General features: G+C 44.6%; 3 protein-coding genes across 4 annotated transcripts; 2 read left to right on the forward strand and 1 right to left on the reverse strand.

Annotated features, from left to right (window-relative positions):
• Positions 1–1,100: 1,100 nt before the first annotated feature.
• tmem86b (transmembrane protein 86B) lies at positions 1,101–2,862 on the forward strand (the record flags this gene model as incomplete). The annotated part of the gene is made up of 3 exons (XM_080009092.1): positions 1,101–1,151; positions 1,353–1,596; positions 2,372–2,862. The coding sequence occupies 3 exons, from the start codon at positions 1,101–1,103 to the stop codon at positions 2,824–2,826; spliced, it is 750 nt and encodes a 249-aa protein (XP_079865218.1). The 3' UTR covers positions 2,827–2,862.
• hspbp1 (HSPA (heat shock 70kDa) binding protein, cytoplasmic cochaperone 1) lies at positions 2,863–8,064 on the reverse strand. Of its 2 annotated transcripts, none has more exons than XM_080009091.1 (8): positions 7,952–8,017; positions 6,658–6,801; positions 6,200–6,422; positions 5,575–5,799; positions 5,009–5,164; positions 4,805–4,901; positions 4,602–4,713; positions 2,863–3,738 (listed from the first exon to the last, which is right to left on the reverse strand). In XM_080009091.1, exons 2-8 carry the CDS (start codon positions 6,775–6,777, stop codon positions 3,658–3,660), a joined length of 1,014 nt encoding a protein of 337 aa, XP_079865217.1. In that variant the 5' UTR covers positions 6,778–6,801; positions 7,952–8,017; the 3' UTR covers positions 2,863–3,657. The 2 variants fall into 2 exon arrangements, with proteins under 2 accessions (XP_079865217.1, XP_079865216.1); XM_080009090.1 differs by having other exon boundaries at positions 2,869–3,738; positions 6,658–6,781; positions 7,952–8,064.
• Positions 8,065–10,617: 2,553 nt separating this feature from the next.
• tufm (Tu translation elongation factor, mitochondrial) lies at positions 10,618–19,231 on the forward strand. The gene is made up of 10 exons (XM_080009316.1): positions 10,618–10,663; positions 11,955–12,001; positions 12,109–12,247; positions 12,747–12,913; positions 13,676–13,945; positions 14,334–14,466; positions 14,579–14,683; positions 15,195–15,346; positions 16,294–16,413; positions 17,929–19,231. The coding sequence occupies exons 1-10, from the start codon at positions 10,627–10,629 to the stop codon at positions 18,097–18,099; spliced, it is 1,341 nt and encodes a 446-aa protein (XP_079865442.1). The 5' UTR covers positions 10,618–10,626; the 3' UTR covers positions 18,100–19,231.
• Positions 19,232–20,965: the final 1,734 nt, after the last annotated feature.

A 20,965-nucleotide genomic window follows, 5' to 3' on the forward strand; every position in this document is an offset into this window, starting at 1 on the left:
ACATAATTTATCAGGTTAAATGATCTTCCAAGTTACATTCATTGCCATTGACACATTTTGTCAGATTTGTCACATTTTGTCTTATAAACAATCTCACATCCACACATTGCGGGACAGTTCTACCATAAGAGGTGCATAATCCCCCTCCCCCAAAATGTATTCAAACACAGCCACAACAACAACCACACGTCGAACCCGGCCCCCAAACCGTCGTCTCCAGATCCATTTGTCCTCACATGGTCCTGTTTTCCTTCAAAACAAACGTGTTGATTGAATTCTGCTAATAAACAAGGATGGATCAATACCATGTTTTCAATAAAAATGCCAATGACTAAACCTTGATGCTGGGTGGGATATTAGACACTGATCCAATATATTCATTTTACTGAACAGTAACAGTAAAGCCATGTGTTTACATGTGGTTTGTCACAAAATAAATCAAATTACGTTGTTCGATAGAACAAATGTTACACAACTATTAATATTTGGTCCATACTGGTCGTTTCCCTTTATCGCACAAGTACTTGTAGAAAAATAAGGCTCTGCACATATCCCTGCAAGTTCAGATTCATTTGACTCTAAGGATCTTGGACATTTCCCAATCTCCATTCGTGAAACACCAAAACATCACTGTCTCGTTATTGGCAAACCACACGAAAAAGCAGAAATCCATTGATAACACAGGATGACACATTAAACTTTGTCTCGGTTTTCCCCCGCGTTGGCACATCATTTCTCTACACCTGGGTGAACCTTGCCCTCGGACCTGATGATGTCACCGACAGTATCTCTACCAGGGGCCAAAGGGCCGCGGTCGGAGCGTGAAAACCGAAAACAGGGAGCGCATTAATGATCGCAGGGCGAACAGATAGATGCCCCCGTTGCGAGGGCGGGTCCAAAGTGCATCGCCGTGCGAGCGACACACCGGGAGAGTGTTTACCGAGTGGGAGTAGGACAGCAAGAGGCGAGACGCAGAGGTAAAACAAATACAGCTCCACATGTTCTGAGTCTTCGGGTTGATAAGAGGACGGCGCAGAAAAAAAAGATACTGTTTGAAGACCGGCGGAACGGCGCCCGCATCAGCGCGGACTCAAAAGAAGATGGACATCCTCGAGACGGACGCCTACGACAGGAGACAGAGGAGGAACACGGTAGTCACGGCGGTGTAAAGTATGACGTAGGCCGAAATTTAGAGCGACGATGGTAGTGTGGGTAAACAGTTGCGACGAAATGAGCAGAGTATACTGCGCTTGATGAAACTCGAGATATTACTCCGGTCCATTTACAGTCTCAGTTGTGATGTTTCCAGTCCCAATTTGTCAAGACGTCCTCGTCCTCCCTCCTCCTTTCAGTCCTGTGCCCTCCTCTTCTCCCTGGTCCCCTTCTTTGTGGCGACAGGCGCCTACTTCTACCTGTGGAGCCCCCAGTCCGCCCCCTCCGCCGTGGCCGCGGGTGTCAAGGCGGCGCCCGTGCTCCTGCTGGCTGCGCTGGTGCTGAGCTGGAATGGAGCCCACAGCGCTCTGGGCGTGGCCGGAGGGCTGCTCTTCTCAGCCGTCGGCGACTGCTGCCTGATATGGCCGGAGCTCTTCGTCCACGGTAAGAGAGTCCAGGTGGACAACAACGTCCTGGGGAGGGGGGCGGTTAAGCTGGGGTCGGATGATAAGAAGCGCGGTCTATCCTCACATCTTCATCGTGCGAAACCATTGACATAATGTGATGCTGCACGTTGATGACACGATGTTTAGCCGAAATCAGAGATGAGAAGATGTGACTCCATCCTCGGGACATGGGGTCCGAAATATTTTATTTGAAAATGTTGTTTTGGTGAGATATGCTTTACCTCTCTGACATGGGATTCAGAAAGAAATACAAATAAAACAAAATATAGGACAAGGGGTGGTTATACATGTTATAATCCCACTCCAACACTTTTTGGGTGACGACTGTGAGACGTGGACATTACAGGTTCAGAAAGTAAAAGTGAGCATTGCGTTCCATTACTAATAGCTGGAGAAATCACCTGGATCATGGCGGAGCAAAAACACGGCATGGCTTTTACATTCTGAACACGTGCGAAGAATAAAGGTTTCGCTGCCACAAGATACCCTGTCTGATTTTTACAGGTTGTGCATACGTTGACGCTTCAAACCACAAACAAAGGACAGATGAAGACACTTGGATAGATATTTGCAGTCACTGTTGATCAACACGAATAGGAACTTCACTGTCATGGCTGCAGATATATCTGGCTTCCAATGCAGGAAGATCAATTCGTGTTCTCGTCATTCCCGCTGTTCGCTAAAAGTTTCTGGTATTTTTTACTTTTTTTAAATTTAAGACGGATGTTTCCGTGTCCCTTTGTCCATTCCAGGAATGGCTGCCTTCGCCGTGGCCCATCTCCAGTACTCGCTCACCTTCCTCACCGCTCGCTACGCAATACACCCCTCATCCTCCTCCTGCCACTGGATCCTCTCCCTGCTTCTGTTTGCGTTGGGGGCAGCTTTCTATGTCTGGCTCCACCCTTTCCTCCAGAAAGCCCCCGACGCGGCGCTGCTGACCCCGGGCGTCGGCTTGTACGTGGGTCTGATCGCCCTGATGGTGTCGCTGGCGATCAGGACCCGGCGGGCAGCCACGCTGCTGGGCGGTTTGTCCTTCGTGGTCTCTGACATGCTGCTGGCCCTGCAGGTCTTCAAGGTGACGGCGCCCGTGGAGCACCAATACACCGCCGTCATGGTTACGTACTATCTGGCTCAGCTGCTGATCGCCGTGGGCGACGTCCAGGCAGTGGAGAGACAAGATGACTTCTCAAAATGGAAGCGGTCCTAGGTTCCCCGCTCAACAAGAAGCATGTATCGGAACAATACATGGAACAAAAATTGAACCGAGGAAAGAGAAGAGTTTAGTCAGTTGGCACAACGTCCACCCAGGCCACAGCACTTGAGCCTTTACTGGGTAAGAAGCCTTTTCAGAGCTTTTCCCACAGTTTTAATTCTCTCTGTTGGGCATTACAACATAAATACCAATTAGAAGCCATAGTTAAGGTATTTTAGATGACTCAATCCCTTTGACAGCTACGTGAACTATAATGTGAAATTTTCACATTCTCACGGGTGATTGTTATGAAAATTAATTCTGTGTAATGAACTGGATCTAAATTTCATTGTAATCTGTACATGGGGAAAGCAGCCTTTTAAGCTTGTTAGCTTTCCATCATGTATTAAAAAATGATATGTTTTATTTATAAATGTTGTTTGCTTAAGTCTCAAGTTTTTTTTGGGGGGGGGGCATTCGGGATAATTAACAACAAAAAAAAAATCAACGGAAAAAAATCCAAACAGTTCTACCTTCAGGTTGCTAGAGGCCTGGTCTTGCATGTCTGGTTTTACGCCACAAAGATCTTGAGACGTCAGACTGAAAATGGAAGCATGAAGCGCTGAAGGGAGCGCAACGGAGCTCAGAAGGTTTTCGACGTCACAATTTGAAATAAGTTTTTAACAGTTTAAAATCCAGCCGTCCGATAGGTGCCGTTTGCTGCCGTGACATGCAAAGTGGGCAGCGAGGTTACGCTCAGAGCAAAAGTGGTCAGCGAAGCAGCCACAATCCACGTTTTTTGAGTCCTCATCCGGCGACGTCAGCAGGACTCAGGCCGGCGAGAGTTCAGCGATCCATTCCGTTGTCGTCCGTCTGCTGCTCGCGGAAACACATTGCCCTCAAACGTTCACAGAAATCCAGTTCTTCCTGTTAAAAAAATAATAAAAAAATATGCCATCAAAATGTTAACATTTTTATATCCAGTATGCATTGAAATGCGTTCACAAAATATATTAAAACCGAGTTCCCCAAAGTCATCTTTCAGGATCAACTTGAGAAAAAAAATAAATTAAAAAAAATAAAAAGAGACTGGAGTCTTCATATAAATTCCCATATGCTGAAATGCAATACGTTTGATAACTACTTATACATACCTCTAATTTTCACATTAAGGCTCATAACGCCATAAAGTTTAGTGTGATGACTTTTGCCATGAGGTATTAAGTAACACCAATCACTTGAAGTTGTTTCAATTAGATATTTGTACTTAAGCAACGTGCTGATGTTAACAAGCACCCTCGTAACAATCGATGCTGGTCAGTCCTGCTCGTTTGGCTATTTCTGTCATCGCTGCTATGAACTACACCATTTATGCTCCAGTGTTGGCCCCATTTTGTTTAAAAAAAAAAAAAGGTTTTACTTTTACCAAATGCTCTCTCCAAGACAATACTCGCGCTCCTTCCAATCCACCAGGTAAATCTGCTGCAGAAACAGCTTGTGCCCAACTGCATTATGGACATTAAATTCACTACACATTCCACCAATAAGTAAATGAATAAGGTTCCTGAATTTTGACATTGACTACATAGCAAAGTATTGGTTCTTGTGATATCCCCAAACCAGTGGCTTCCAATGTGATTTATCATTTTAACTCACAAGACAACACCACGGTGGAAGTCTGAATCCAGATTTAAAGCACATAAGATGTAAAAAATTTTTTTAAATAAATTAGAAAAACTTAACCATTTTTAAGACCATCCTAGGTGAATTAAACGAGTGGGATAATGTACCTGGCACTCGTCTCGTCCACGGATCTCTTTGCCGCGCTGTTTCAGCAGCTCTTCCAGGCCCAGGGAAGGACTCCTGCAGTCCTTGAGCCCCTGTGGACAGTCCTCCACCAGACTGGACACACAAGCAGGAGCGGGGGCAAGCGTTAGGGACTGGAAGGTGGAGCGGTGTACAGTCAAACTCTAGTTTTTGACGCGTTTCTCACCAGCAGAGGGCACCGAGGACGTGTTCGTGAAAGGAGGAATGTGGAGCTCTCAGGACGGACACCAGCTGCTGTGCCATTCCCATGGACAGAACCGTGTCTAAAGGAAAGCAGAAAAGACAAAAGCAGAGATGAACTGTCGTCCAAACTTGGGAGACGTGAAAGCCGAAGCACGTGCCGGGTTTTCGGTCGGCGCTCACGCGGCACCTTTGTGCTCTGGGTGCGCCATGAGGAGGTTGAGCAGCAGGAAGGCGGACTTGGTCCTCAGCTTCTCGTCGTCGGACTGCATGCCCCGCATCAGGACGGAGAAGCCGTCTTGGGAGACAAAGGCGCGGAGTCCCGCCTCCTGCTCCCTGACCAGACCTGACGTGGTGGGAAACAAGATAACGTGTCGTTTAGGAACGCCGCCGGTCAGCGGGATGGATTTACGTCTGGACCCAAAATCTTTTTTTTTTTTTTTTTTTTTTTTTTTTTTTAAACCTTCGACGGAGAATTTCACATCCTGCTCAATTTGTCCTACAAATGGAAAAATGGTGTGGCAACTAATTTAGCAACACTGTGGTAACAAGTGTTGAAAAAAAAATTTTTATTTAAGAGTACACTACTAGCTAGAGTAAATAACAGAGCGTGAAAGCGAACATAGCAACCAAACAAATTTAGGAAAGGCAAGTATAGCTTTAAAAAGTTTTAAAAATGTAGTTTACATGTATGCCTAAAATAAATGGGTCATTGACTCGCCTGGACCTTAATCAGCTCAAAACTCTCCTACTTACATGAGATGGCGTAGAGGGCTTTGACTCTGACCATCGGGTGGGGGTCTGAATCGGTTAGCTGCAGCAGCTTGGGTAGCGCCTCCATGCTGAGCAGGTGGAACTGTACCTCCGGCATGTTCTGGGCGCAGGAGGCGATCAGGTGGGCGGCCCGCCACCGCACCCCACTATGGGCGTCACGCAGGCTCTGGGAGACGCACAGCTCCAGCCCACCCAGGACCATCAGGTCTGTGAGACGGACCAACACACCGACACGGTCGGAATGGAGAGAGATCAACAAAATGTAGCAACCAAGGAGCGCTTCGTAACGTCTGGGAGACTAAGGTTGTGTCTTAGGAAGACAAATCGCTCCGATTAAAACGAGTCACGGACAAAATAAAACCAACAAAGGGGTCGTAAGCAAGAGGAAAACAATTACAAACTTCAAATATTGTCGACATTAAAAGGTTAAATTGTCTAATTTCCTCACCTTTAATCATCACACTCATCACACATATTTGTTGTTGTAACAACTTTCTGTACTGTTGTCATTGAATATATATATTCACTTTGTAAAAATTAAGGTATTTAAAGGGCGTCTAATGCATGCACAAAAGAGACAGACTTGGAGTCTCATCTGTCGACCGACCTCGGGCGTTGTCCAGGTTCTCGCACAACTCCGACAGCAGCTCCAGGGCCGACTCCCTCTCATCTTCCCCCTCCTCTTCATCTCTGTCCTCCTCCCTGTCCCTCTCGGCGGAGCTCGGCCCGTCCTTCTCTCTTAACACAGCCAAGCACTGCCTCATCTGCTTCACCTCATCCATTTGGCCCTTGGACACCTCTGCAAGCGCTCCCCTCAGCCACTCTTTGTTCTGGGAATTAAAGCAGAACGGAAGAGCATGAATAACACAACCTCCGGTGAAGTTTGAGGCCAGACTTCTATAATATGTGAAGGTGTGAGGGGAGCAGACTGTGGCAGTTTCTCCTACCACGCGCCGCCCAAGTGGCGTGTTCAGGGACCTCCGGCAGAAGGCACAGAGACACAGAAGACGGGGTTGTAGAGACACGGTTTATTGTAGAGAAAATGTGCGAATGCAACGGTATTACCTCTTCTGACATGGGGTTAACAGGGGCGGGTCCATCGGCAGCAGAAGCAGCCTCGACAGCCAAACGCAGGACGCCTTGAAGGTTGTGGGGATGCCTTCTGTCTTCATTGCCTTCAGCCATAACTCTGCAAGACGAGATGATGTACTGAACAAATACGGCAAAGCAAAAGGGAATTATGCGACAGGACCGCTTGGGTTTTGACAGGGTATATTATTCTCAAGCACAAACATGTGGTACAAGCAGAAAGCCCCTGAGAACATAGCACCGCAAAAAGCTGGTGGTGCCATTCTTTATCTTTGGGGTGGCATAGGGAATGTGAATTTTGTTGGTCGCTATGGACTTTTCACCGAACAAGACTTCTAGGCATATTTTCACTCCATGTGCCGACCGACGTCCACAGTCAACGTGAGTGATCCCCCAAATTCGGCGGCTTGCTCCAGCAATGTGAGGTCAGCTTCACGGCCCCCGATTCCCTACGTTTTATTTTAGTTCTGCAGGCGTCAGAGTCCAACTCAATACTTTTTAACACTACAGGTACTCCTCACTTAACGACGAGTTCCGTTCCGAGGACGAGGTCGTTAAGCGAATTGGGCGGACAAGCGGGACCCGTGTTTTTTCACTGTGAGGGGGCGTGGCCATTGCAAACACTAGTGTAGTGAATACTGACAGACTGTGGGAACAAGACTGAGACTAATGTATGTAATGTACATAGTATATACAGTGTATACAGTGTATATAGTATATATTTTATATAGTATAGATCAAGTAGTATATACAGTGTATATAGTATATAACGTGAATAGTACATATAGTATATAAAGGGTGAAGCGCGATGAGATGCTTGACAGAGACGCCGCGCACGCCGCGGTATTATACGCCGCGATTAATACCGACTGGTCAGAGAGCTGGTCGTAAGTCCGAACGGTCGTTAAACAGTAATTTTAACACAGTTTGAAGCTGACGTTTATGAACTATAATACATGTTTCTATGAACTGTTATCAGAACAGTTTCCTTTAGGTCAGATAGCAAGGTAAGTTATCAGGAACGGGAATAATTCTAACCAGTGTTGTTCTCACAACAAACTGGAGAACAATAAAAGCCACGTTCGAATATTAATGTCCTTACAAAAATAAATACACGGATAAACAACCACCAGACAGACTGCCTGCTGAAATGAAGACCCGATGAACCCTAAATGCCAGACTTAAGAATACCTCAACTCAGTCTGTCATCGAAATAACCATTTTGCTATTTTAATTTGGTTTTCCAAGCATCAGTTGCTTCGTAACTTACCTGTCCTGGAAGGTTTAGACGCGCGACCCACTGTCTGTTCACCGGGTCTTCTGACAAGCTGCCTGGGTTCCCTCCCCTTCTAGCTACCAGCACCGAACACACCAGAAGGATCTAGCTAACGCAGGCTGGAGCCATGAGTTGCAAGGGGGCCGCCATGTTTTACCGTAAATACCAGAGGAAAACCGCCAACAGACAGAGCACCGTCCGTCATTCCAGACAAACGTTATAAATTCCAGAAAAAAATCAGTGAATGCGATAGAAGTGTTATGTTTTGTAGTCATTATTAGAGTAATGAAACACACAACAACAACAACAACAAAAAAAAACAACACAAAACCAAATAACTGAGTCACCGACAACCAGAGCCTGGTCTGACATTTAGGTGCATTACGACCGCATACCATCGCCGGGTGATTACGTCACTTACCCGCGCAGTTCGGAGTCGGGATGAGGGCCCTTTTCTCAGGCCCTTTCTCACACAATCTTGTCTGTACTTGTGTTCTTGTGGACCTGTGAAACGTCATCAGCCGCAGCCCAAGTACTGTTCCAATTCAAAGTGCGCATCACGCCAAGTCCAGTCCAAGTCTTCAAGACCTTAACGAGTGGACGGCCGGGTTCAGTTCGCGACCAGGTGGCTGGTTTGCATTGCTGCCTCACAGCAAGAGCGTCCTGGGTTCAAATCCCGCCCGTCCCTGGTGCTTCCTGTGTGGGGTTTGCATGTTCCCCCTCTGTTTGCCTGGGTTTTCTCCCAACATCGTAGACATGTATGTTAGGGGTGAATACTCATGGCACCCCCCCCCCCCGACTAAGGCACTGTCAAATGAGCAGGGGTTGGTCCCCGGACCAGGGTGGGTCGGATGTAGAGGATAAATTCCGCCGTATCAACAATGACAAATTAAGACCTTCTCATTGTTCTTCGGACTGCCAAGAAGCTTGGGATAATTCTGGGCAACCAGCTGTCCTGCTGTGCCAACTCGCTGCTCCAACCCGGTTTTAATTTTAATCAGATTGCATAATTTGTATTTTAAATAATTATAAGCGCAGCCAGGGAGTGATGCCGTAGGTATCTGGTAAGTAATGCCAGGTATTGTACCAACGATGCGGATTGTCTGGGGAAGTTGTGGTAGTGTGGTAGCATTAATGGTCGGATGACCCGCTGCATTTCGACAGGGACTGCAGGAAAGTTGATTACCTGCGTCGCACGGAAGCGCATTAGTCTGTCTGGCATGATCTGTCCTCTCTAGAGGGCTCAACAGGAAGACGGAGTGGCCAGTTGTTGATGGAGCTGGGGAAGTGAGGACAGTGAGCCCTGTGAAACAGGTCAAAAATCCAGTTCAACTCGTTGGCTCGGTGCAGCTCACCCACTGCTTGGCCAGTGACCATCCTCGTGCTGCTCCACACCTCTGTAGCATCATTCTACTGAACCTTTCATCATAACCCTCCACAGGTAAGGGACCACGGACAATGACTTGATGCTGCGCGTCACAAGTTTCCGGAGATGGACAAAAACGTACCCTGGGGAGCCGAAACTGGGGAAAAAAAAGGGGTAAAACTGCAGAGCAGAAAAATGTGGATTAAAGCGGATTCCAGTAAAAGTCATTTTGTATTTGGCATAACTCATGGTTTGTGAGGCTGGACAAACAAAAGCCCTTGAGCACTGAAGACGGAACGAGTAAGAGGTAGCGTGGAAAAGTCGATTTCAGCGTAATCCAACTTCAAAGCAACAAATCGTACATTTGTAGCCTGGCATCACCAGATGACTGAGCAAATGCGTATCAGTCTGGAATCTGTTTATTTTCAACCAATCAGAGCATCGGATAGACCTACAACCAATCAGAGCATTGGATAGACCTACAACCAATCAGAGTAACGAAACGTCTGACTCACTGAGCGAGTGAGTTGGTGAATTCAACTTCTACCAAATTCTGTCGGAAGTAAGGAAACCACATCCTACCAACAAAATATTTTTTAGAGAAAATAAACTGTTCATTTCTTTTAATACTGTCACGATTCAACAGACCGTTCCACATCAGCAGCAGCCATCTTGGTAAGGTGCGTCAACAACGATAGCGGGTTCAACAGACCGTTCCACATCCACGGCAGCCATCTTGGTAAGGTGTGCCAACGGCTCTCCTCTGCGTCGCCATCGTATCAAACCCGCCCTATATTGGATCACTATAGATGTTTGAATGGGAGGGCGGCTAGACGTATTCTGCAGAGCAAATGACACATGAGCTGCGGATTGGTCTGGTTCCCATGCTAGTAAATTTGTGATTACCTATGGATTTGCCAAAAACGAAAATATGTTTTGAAAAATACAATTTGGAAATGATTTATTGCTATGGCAAATAGAAGCATATTACACAAGTGATGGTTCTTCTGCCTCTGTGCTCTTCTGATAAAATAAAAGTTGGTTTAGTTTTCAACGTCTTTTCGAGTGACTCAGTGGGCCTTTAGTCGGTGGAAAAGACGGCTCGTCGTGACTCGGTTTAGGGATCGTTGCCTCTGCTGGAGGTGCCTGCGTGACTCTCGACTCTCGAGCCTGTTCCTGCTCCCGCAGTTACCAAGTCGCGAACGGACGACTCTTTTGGCGGAGTGACTCCCAACACCCGAGTCGTTTAAACGATCCGTTCGGGGCGAACGAGCCGTTCGCGAGTCCCACACCACTTTCCAAGATGGCGGCGTTGGTGGGGCTGCGTGCATGTTTCTCCGGTAAATGATTAAAACTCACGCCACAGTGTGTTTGCGTCCGAACGATTCTTGGTTCTGGGAACTATTGTTTATTTTTTACCTAAACGCACCTGTGAAGTATTGATTTTTATCGCAAAACTAAACCGGAAAGCTGAGAGGATGCTGTGTCTGTGATAGGAGAGCAAGGTCACTAGCTAGCTAGCTGCTAGCCATGTCTGATACGGAAAATGTGTCAAATAACTAACGATAGAAGCGCATTGTCAGGTGTTGATGGAAATCAAAAGCCAGTCCTTTCTATTTTTTTATTCGTTTACCTATTATTACCTTTTGTTTGTTGATTGTTTTTGTGCGTGTTGCTGTGAACCCGAAGTGCCTTGCAGATTGTCAATGAACTGTTTGTCTAATGGACGCATTCATCCACCAGCGAAGCTCGCTCTGTCCGTCTGTCTAATGGCTGTTTCCTAATTACGCAGGGCTTTTACACTGGTGTTTGAATCAGTGTTTCCCAACCTTCTTACTGCCACAGCACACTGTTTATAATACAATAATCCAACAGGAAAACGTCACAGACATGTGTAACTGCTGCTTGCAGACCGTAATAAAAACGAACCCCGCACACTGTGCAACTTGAGCTTCTTATGATGAACACGGAGCTTCTATTCCCGCTTGAATTGACGAATTTGATTTACAGCCTCGCGGTTTTGATCTTGCAACACAAGAGCTAATTTCAATATCTTCCTTTCAGTGGGATTTGGTTTAGATGTCACTATAGTGAAACAGGATTCTGGTATGAATGTTCTTCAGACACTGTGGAGCCAAGATCCTGAAGACCAGTCAATTGAGGACCAGACAATATCAAATATCAATATCAATATTAAATCTGGGGCTGTCTATAAAGCATGTCATAGCAGCATGTCATAGCCTAGTATTTCACGCTTAAAGCACCCACAGTCACTTTTCAAATGGTAGAACTATGTATTTCTGTGTCAGTGCCCATATTATCTCACATAATTATAAAAAAATAACCTCAACATTAGTCCTCCCGTCCTTGTCTGTTCACTGTTCACTGATTTCTTTGTGTCTGGGATTGATTTCAGTTTCCTTGTTAAAAAGAAAAAAAAAAAAAAAAAAAAAAGACTGATACTGCAACTATTGTCCCTTTCCCCGCTTTGGCCATTTTGATTGAGCACAATTTATATTAGAACCTAATAAGGAGTGCCACAAATTGCATTTTTTAATATGAAATCCTGACATGATTATGAACCATACACCACCCCTTATAGTGTTATTCTATATTCCTATTTCTCCTCAGCTGTTCAGCTGTCTTCACCGACGCTGCTGCAGAACTCCTTTAAACTGGTGAGTTTAAAGAATCAGAATCCCAAACTGTTTTTTTTATCATTGTTTTAATATGGATTATACATTTTTAGTGAGATCACTTTTTTTCTCCACTTTTCACTGTGTAGTGTGCTGTACCGATAAGCCAGCGAACCTTTGCGGCTGAAGCTAAAAAGACGTTCAGCCGAGACAAGCCCCATGTCAACATTGGAACTATCGGTCATGTTGACCACGGCAAGACCACGCTGACTGCAGCCATCACTAAAGGTTAACCCAGCCACCATCTTCCAATCGGTCCCTGTCTTACTTCTTGTCAAAACAACAGTAAATCCAGGGGCCTGTACCTTTTCTTTCTGACCAGCGCAGTAAAGTTAGACAGCCAGCGTCAGACAGACTTGTTTAATTTATATTTATTTTCTCACCCAGCACAAATTTTTCACGGCCAAATGTATACTAAACTTCATACACGGGTTTACCCGGACAGTTTTCAGAACATTATAGAATTGGGTTGTTATTTTCAGGCCGTTAAGACATTAATTTCACATCTGACATGGTTGATATGCCACATAATGTGATTTCTATTTTTATTTTTTTTCAACTGGGATATTCTCCAATGACCATACATTGTTTGAGTCTGGAATCCATATTGCTCCCTCCCCTACATGTATAGCCTGTGTGTGATGTTTATTCCATTTGCTTTGTTTTGTGTTGCCGCAAACAAAATAAAACTGTAAAACACTGAAGTGGTCCTTGTCTCGGTGCTCAGTGCTGGCCGATGCGGGGGGCGCCCGCTATAAGAAGTACGAGGACATTGACAACGCGCCCGAGGAGAAGGCCAGGGGCATCACCATCAACGCCTCCCATGTGGAATACACCACCGCCAACAGGCACTACGCCCACACGGACTGCCCCGGCCACGCCGACTACGTCAAGGTACGCCCTTCTCCATCTCCTAACTAAACCCAAAGATGTGTCTGTTCCTCTCTCAATGTCATGCTTGATTGCCAATTCCCAAAACACCTGTCAGTTTCACATTTTAGTTTAAGATTGGATTTTATCGAGCACCGCACAGTAATTATTGAGAATAATTTAGTCACATGCTATTTTCCAGTGTGTAAAAATAGAACAATCCTCTCATCTGCAAGAGCTGAGTTTTGTGTTGATTGGGTGAATAAGTGGTAGTTTGCCATGGCTTGTCAGAGCGTCTTGAAAAACACTTGAGGCTGCATTAGGCAAAATTCAAGGATGATGTTACAAACTCAAATTTTTTTGGCAATATTTCGTGATCCTTCCCATTCAAGGAGTCTTTTGATTTAATTAAATTAGCAGAAATGTTGCTTGACATTAAAATAAAATAAGCTTTGACCAGCGCACTACTCTACTACTGAGTTCTTACTAGGTGCTTGAAGTGCTTCAATTTAGCCCTCAGAAGTTGAAGTACTGGAATACCTTGAAAATAGCCCCTTTTGTGCTTGAAAAGTCTTTGAAAAAAGACACGTTCATTGAAAACCTGTGACATTCCCTCAGGTTGCGTTATTAAAATCGTAACATATTAAATTGACCTTCTCTCTCTCTCTCTCTCCCTCTCTCTCTCTCTCTCTCTCTCTCTCTCTCTCTCTCTCTCTCTCTCTCTCTCTCTCTCTCCATCCCACCCTGCCTCTCTCGCCCCCTCTATCTCTCCCTCTCTCTGTGTAGAACATGATCACAGGGACGGCCCAGATGGACGGCTGCATCCTGGTGGTGGCTGCTACGGACGGCACGATGCCTCAGACCCGCGAGCACCTCATGCTGGCGCGGCAGATCGGCGTGGAGCACGTGGTGGTGTTCATCAACAAGGCAGACATGGTGGACGACGGCGAGCTGGTGGAGCTGGTGGAGCTGGAGATCCGCGAGCTGCTCACAGAGTTCGGCTACGACGGCGAGAACACGCCTGTCGTTGTAGGCTCTGCCCTCTGTGCCCTGGAGGTAAGAGGGGTTGAAAATATGCAGGGTCCACCCATCCATCCCTCTGGGAGTCATAACTTGCCTTGGTTATATGAGTATTTGACAGAAAAGTGCAGGTGGTGGATGACTGTTAATTGTTTGATTCCAGGTTGACATTTTTTATTTTATTTTTTTTATGGATGTGTAGAGTCTTCTTGGAGTGATTGTTTTTGTCCCAAAGGCCTTAAAGGAAAACTCCTGTATTTTTTTTTTTTTTTTTTCTACCGAAACCATATTTTTCAGCCAATAGCAATATCGACTTGGGGGATTCAGCACGAAAAGAATTGACTGTGACATCCAGACATTTTATTTTTTGGCATTTGAGATGTTTATTTATACCCAATGGCTCACTCCACGTTTGTGCATTTAGAATAAGCAGCCTGATATCGGGGTGAACGCCGTGATGAATCTGCTGGAGATCGTGGATAACTACGTACCGCTGCCCAAGAGAGAGCTAGAGAAACCCTTCCTCCTGCCAATTGAGGGAGTCTACTCCATCCCAGGTACAAAAGACGAACGTGTTCTACCGAGTGAAGGGATGCCGGGTACCCATTCACCAGGCTTGTTTGCATATTAAGTTGCTCTTTTTCATTTTATCATGAATCCTTTTTCCAGGCAGAGGCACGGTTGTGACGGGCACAATGGAAAGAGGAATCATAAAGAAGGGAGAAGACTGTGAGTTTGTCGGTCACAACCGCTGCTTCAAGTCTGTGGTAACAGGTGAGTGAGCTGCACATAGTGCTCTGATTATTATATATCTGAAATAAGCTAAATTCATCAGGGTCTTTTTCTAAATATGCAAATTACAGTCAATTTATTTGGTTTCTTTAGAATCATGACAGCCTTTTCTGCATGGAGGCGTGAATGTCAGATGATTTTTATTATTATTATTTTTTTTTATTATTATTTTTATTGACACTAGAAAGAAAATTTGATTTATAAATTTATTAACTGTCATTGATAATGACTATTGTACTTTAGATCTGTGTTTGCATCGCATGTGTCTGTCAGGATAAAATTTTATTCTAACTGACAACTACAGGAAAATCTATAAATACGCACTTCAGAAAATGAAAACGACGGCTGTTCATAATGAAAACGATCATTCATCTCTTGGAAATGCAAAACTTTACAGTAGATTTACCAAATATCACTTTACACACTTTGCATGTCATACAAACCAGTGATCTTTCGGTTCTTTTCCCTGCGCCGTCCCCGCTGCCCACCTCAGGCGTGGAGATGTTCCACCAGTCTCTGGACCGTGCGGAGGCAGGCGACAACCTGGGCGCTTTGGTCCGAGGCCTGAAGAGGGAGGACGTGAGGAGAGGGATGGTGATGTGCAAACCCGGATCCATCATGCCGCACCAGAAAGTCAAAGCCCAGGTAGGAGGCCGCAGCTTGCACTGTTTCGTTTTTCTTTATTTTTTATTTGCTAAATAGGGTCTAGGCACCTTTCCTCACTCATGGTCCACTCGTTTATGTAATCAGGGTGTTTGTGTCCCACTTTTGAGTACAAATAACAGGTTTGTTTTGCCAGTGATTTGGCTGCCGACATGCAATACCATATATCCCATATATCCAGTAGGGGGCCACGGCCCTGTTTTTGAAAATCGCTTGACAATGATCACCCATTATCAGAGGGCAAATTTTCTCCTCCTTCTGGCATTGATGTCTCGAAACAACTATCACTACTGTATCCACAGCAATTAACTTTTTTTGGAGAGCTGTCCGTCGTTTTTTTAAAGGGATGCCGTCAGATCTTCTCCTCTGCATGAAGTCGTTGTTTGGACAACTTATTGTCGGTCCATCGACGCGCTGCCTCTTAAAACCTGAATATCATGAAGAAACTTTGACATGAAAGACATGTGAATAAATCCATATTCAGTGGTTGAAATTGGTACCGAGAGCTGTCACAGGCATGACATTCTACATTTTGGTTGTCTATTTTATGCCTCTATCATAATTTAAGTGTACAATATTGTAAGAGTAGATGTTGCAGAAGAGGCGTTTTTGACATGGAACATTGGAACATAGAAATGGATGGACAGTTCATTGGCCTCAATGCAGCTGCTGGAAAATGTACCTAATTTTCTTTGTCTATTGCAACATTTCTACTTTGGCTTAAAAATTTCTTTGGCATTTGAATGGAAACGTGTGGTTGTAACGATTCTCCAAAATGATCCAGGTCGGCTCAATCAATATGGATTATGCATTAAGTGTGACAGCTCTGTGATCACCCACGCACCACTCACTGGTGTGTGACATTTCTCTAAAAGAAGTGTGTGTGTGTGTGTGTGTGTGTGCGCGTCCTCGTCCTCTCTTCCTGCCAGGTGTATGTTCTCACTAAGACTGAGGGCGGCAGGGCCAAGCCGTTCTTCACTAATTTCATGCCCGTCATGTTCTCTCTGACCTGGGACATGGCCGCCAGAGTCACCCTTCCCACCAAAAAGGTTGGTTTCTATCAAAACCCACCCAAAAATATGAGAGTGCAGGCTTTCTTTTTTTTTTTTTCTTCTTTCCTTTTCATTTTTGAATGATGTTTAGCTTGTGTGTGCATTCTGCTGTCTTTGAATCAGATTGGTTTGTATGTCATTAGTTGTATTCACCATACAACAGTGAGACTTGACAATATTCAGGGGATGACAGTTTGATGCTTTCATAAAAAAAACAATCATTAGTAATGTGCATTTTATAATAAAGCAGGTAGAGGCGTTGATTAGAACATTCCGAACGTTTGATTACTGTAATGCAGATTTTAAGAGCAGGGAAAGATGCTATTTTAACTATTTCCATGACATCGCAACAACCCCAGACGATGTCTAGTCTTCAATCACGATATTAATATTGTAATCCATAGCCCACAGCCCTACATCAAACCAGTACAATTCACAGTCGATATGAGCATATCTTATGTATCCACAATCCAATCTAAAATCGAAATTCACAATTTTCTAATGTGCAACACTTATTAAATTACCGCTAGCCGTTTCACCTCCACCCTCATCCCAAATTTGCATACTTGGTTGTGTAAATATGTTTGTGTGTAAATTGTGTAAAATAAATTGTGTAAATATTTGAGATACATCTTGTCATCTTCAAGTTGGAGGGTTTAATATGTTTTACAAGCCTACTAAGGATGCCACGGTGAGGACATTTTACACCGGGGGGGCGGTGATGGTGGCATCCACGTAATGAACGGGTGCTTATTACGGTTGGAGGGCGACAGGTCCCGATCGGTACCTGATCTAAGGTGTCGTGTAGCCTCCTCTCCTCTTGTGATAACAGACTGTGCTGTCACTCTGCTGTGTGCGCACAAGCAAACACTTTCACTCTCACAGCGTCAGACTAAGTATTGATAAGAGGCTTTAGTATTTCACAAATTTGATTTATTATTTTTATTTGAAGGTCAGCGCTGATTTGCTGAACTAAATGTTTTTATTTCTGTTTTATTCCTCAAAAAAAAAAAAAAAAAGAAGCAAAATGACGGCGGGGGGCGGTGGGCAAGTAATGTAATCGGTGTACGCCCGAACACCGTGTAGCACTGGTAACACCGATAACCACGGCAGCCCTAAAGCCTACATATCTAATATGGTCAGAAGCAGGATCATAGATTAAAGTAAAACAAAATTTTCCCATCCTGGATGTCAGAAAAGTATAGTGATATTATATAGTCCATATCCGTCAGAATACAATTTAACTCAACATGGAAGTTTCACAGAATGTAAAAGTTGCTTCAGGGACACCTTCACTGCCTGAATTGGGCATATGAAGCAGCTGTTGCTAGATGAAATGATGATACGAAAAACAGACACCTACGACTTGAATATCAGCAGAGAAGACAACTGACATTTTGGAATAAAACTAACCACAGATAATTTAACACTGCATTAAGCCCGGGAGATGAAAAAAAAATTAAAAAGAGATGAGAAATAAGCCGTATGTGCACCCTGTACCATCCCCCCCAGGAAATGGTGATGCCGGGGGAGGACACGTCGCTGTCACTCACGCTGCGGCAGCCGATGGTTCTGGAGAAAGGCCAGCGCTTCACGCTGAGGGACGGGAACAAGACCATCGGCACCGGCCTGGTCACAGACATCCTCACCATGACAGAAGAAGACAAGTTCAACTGGGGCTGAGCGCCGGAAAAAAGATGGGGAGAAGATAAGGGGGGGGGCTGATTGGGGTGAGGGGCGGGTGTCTGTCTGTCTGGTCTTTCTGTAAGAACACACACACACACACACACACACACACACACACACACACACACACACACACACACACACACACTGAGCTTAAAGGACTTCATGGCTCTATTGTGCAATTCCATCCAACCAAACACCATGGGATACCCTGAATCCGATGTTAATTTAAAAAGGCCAGGATGTCATCAATGTAATAAACCATCATTTTTGGAAGATTGTCTCGTTTTCCCCTTTCTACGCTCTGCAGAAATACACTTTGTTTTCCCCGCGTTTGGACGCATGAGAGGAATCGCTGTCAAATCAGAAAGCTACCTTTACCTTCTAACTGGTGTAAACTATAGATGTTTTTTTTGTTGTTGAATTTAATGGAGAAAGCCATTGTTAAGTCATAGGTTTTTGGTTTTTTTTAACCCATTTTTCACCCATGTCCTAATCCTGCTTTAAATGGGACGACTCTGAATTCCCTTGATGCTTCTCCTTGTGATATCACAAGCTGGTTTTTGGATTTTTGAGTTCAAGATGTTATCTGCAGATTTGTCAGGCACTGTGTCAGCCAGATCGCCCAAGGGATTTGACTCGTTAACTAGTGCCTGTCTGTTTTTCTCCAACAAGCTCCGTGTTTCTAGGTGCTTTATGGGTTAAACTGGTGGAGCATGTCAATTATTACACCGACATCCCACATGAGGGCGGCACTGATACTTAATCGTTAAAATAATGAAATCTCACATGCTTTACACCAGCATGTACAGCGATACCCATCAATAAGAGTAAACGACTGTAAAAATTAGAAACAGAATTAGAACAGCTGCACCAGGCAGCTACAAGAATCTATTTAATAGAGATGAGGGTAATCCAATCTCAAAATAGTTACTCGCTGTTTTTTGTATTTTATTTTATTTACAAGGCAATAGACAACAGCCACAAAGAATAAAAACTTGGCTTTGAAAGTCTCCCTGAGGATTCATGATGCACTCGATTTGGGAATGAAGAAAAAATATTGTATCTAAATATAACAATAAAATATATTGAAGCTCACCAAGAAATCCATATCTTGGCTATTTTGTTAAAGCTTTTGCATTTATTTTGTGTGTTTTGTCAATAGCAAGTGAACTGCATTTTGCCACACACACACACACGCCTCTACCATGTTATCTAACCCTAAGTGATGATCAAGACAAGGCAGCTGACATTGGCAGAGCATTTTTTTTTTTTACATTTTAGCTGCCAATGGATAAGTCACACTTTGCTAGAATGTGGCTTTTTCATACTAACGTCCACTTTTCACACGGGGGGGGGGGGTAAAAATAATTTGTTAAATATCAATTGTGGGTTTATAGTTAATAACCTCAGCAGCTGTATTTAACCATCTATACACCTTTAAATATACTCTGTGAAACAGCGTTGATCAAATAATTCCAGTTCTTATTAGTTACTTTCTTGCTTGTTTTAAATTGTCATTTTTTTACAGAACAGTGTACAGTGTTTAGTGTTCTGAGAAAAGCACTCTATATATAAGTACATTATTATTATTATTATTAGCCAGACTTCATTCACCGTTATTAGTCTCTGGTGAGTTAACCTTGTCAGGATTTGCGTCTGGGAGTGCGTCCGAATCATACATACTGTATGGATGTTGACATTTCAAGCAGGAAGTTCCATGCGTCGCCATGTGTTTTGCGTGTACTCGAGTCGTCGTACTAGTGTTAGCGCCTCCTGTAACTGAGTCGGGCCGTCGCTGAAATCAAATCCGTGCTGGAGTCGAGGCCGACCGCGTGAGTGATGTCCTCAGCTGCGGCGAGAGCTTCCCCATCAGCAAAACAACTTAAAGCTTGGGAAAATACATACACCGATCAGCCGCAACATTAAAACCACCAGCCTAATATTGTGTTCGGTCCCCCTCGTGCCGCCAGAACAGCTCTGACCCGCCTAACAATGTTTAGGAAGGTGCAACGTGTCAAAGTGACATCCACATGAATGCCAGGACCGATGGTTAGTGCATCCTGGTGTCATCTCTTCCCCAGGTAAACGACCCACACGCACCCGACCATCCACACGATGAAAAAGAAACATGATTCATCAGACCAGGCACCTTCTTCCGTTGCTCCATGGTCCAGTTCTCATGCTCACATGCCCATTGTAGGTGCGTTCTACAGTGGACAGGGCTCAACATGGACACTCCGACCGGTCTGTGGCTACACAGCCCCATACGCAGCAAGCTGTGATGCACTGTGTGTTCTGACACCTTTCTGTCATAGCAGCATCAACTTTTTCACCAATTTGTGCCACAGTAGCTCTTCTGTGGGATCGGACCAGACGGGCTACAGTTCAATGAGTCTTGAGGGCCCATGACCCTGTCCCTGGGTTCACCGGTTGTCCTTCCTTGGACCACTCTTGGTAGGTACTAACCACTGCATACCGGGAACACCCCACAAGACCAGACGTTTTGGAGATGCTCTGACCCAGTCGTCTAGCCATCACAATTTGACCCTTGTCAGAGTGGCTCAGATCCTTACGCTTGACCATTTTTCCTGCTTCCAACACATCACCTTCAATAACTGACTGTTCACTTGCTGCCTAATATATCCCACCCCTTGACAGGTGCCATTTGAACGAGATGATCAATGTTATTCACTTCACCTGTCAGTGATTTAAATGTTGTGGCTGATCGTTGTGTGTGTGTGTGTGTGTGTGTGTGTGTGTGTGTGTGTGTGTGTGTGTGTGTGTGTGTGTGTTTGTGTGTGTGTGTGTGTGTATATATATATATATTTATATATATATATATATATATATACATGAACAT

This window comes from Zeus faber, assembly GCF_960531495.2.
Source record: "Zeus faber genome assembly, chromosome: 11".
In the NCBI taxonomy this organism is placed as follows: Eukaryota; Metazoa; Chordata; class Actinopteri; order Zeiformes; family Zeidae; genus Zeus; species Zeus faber.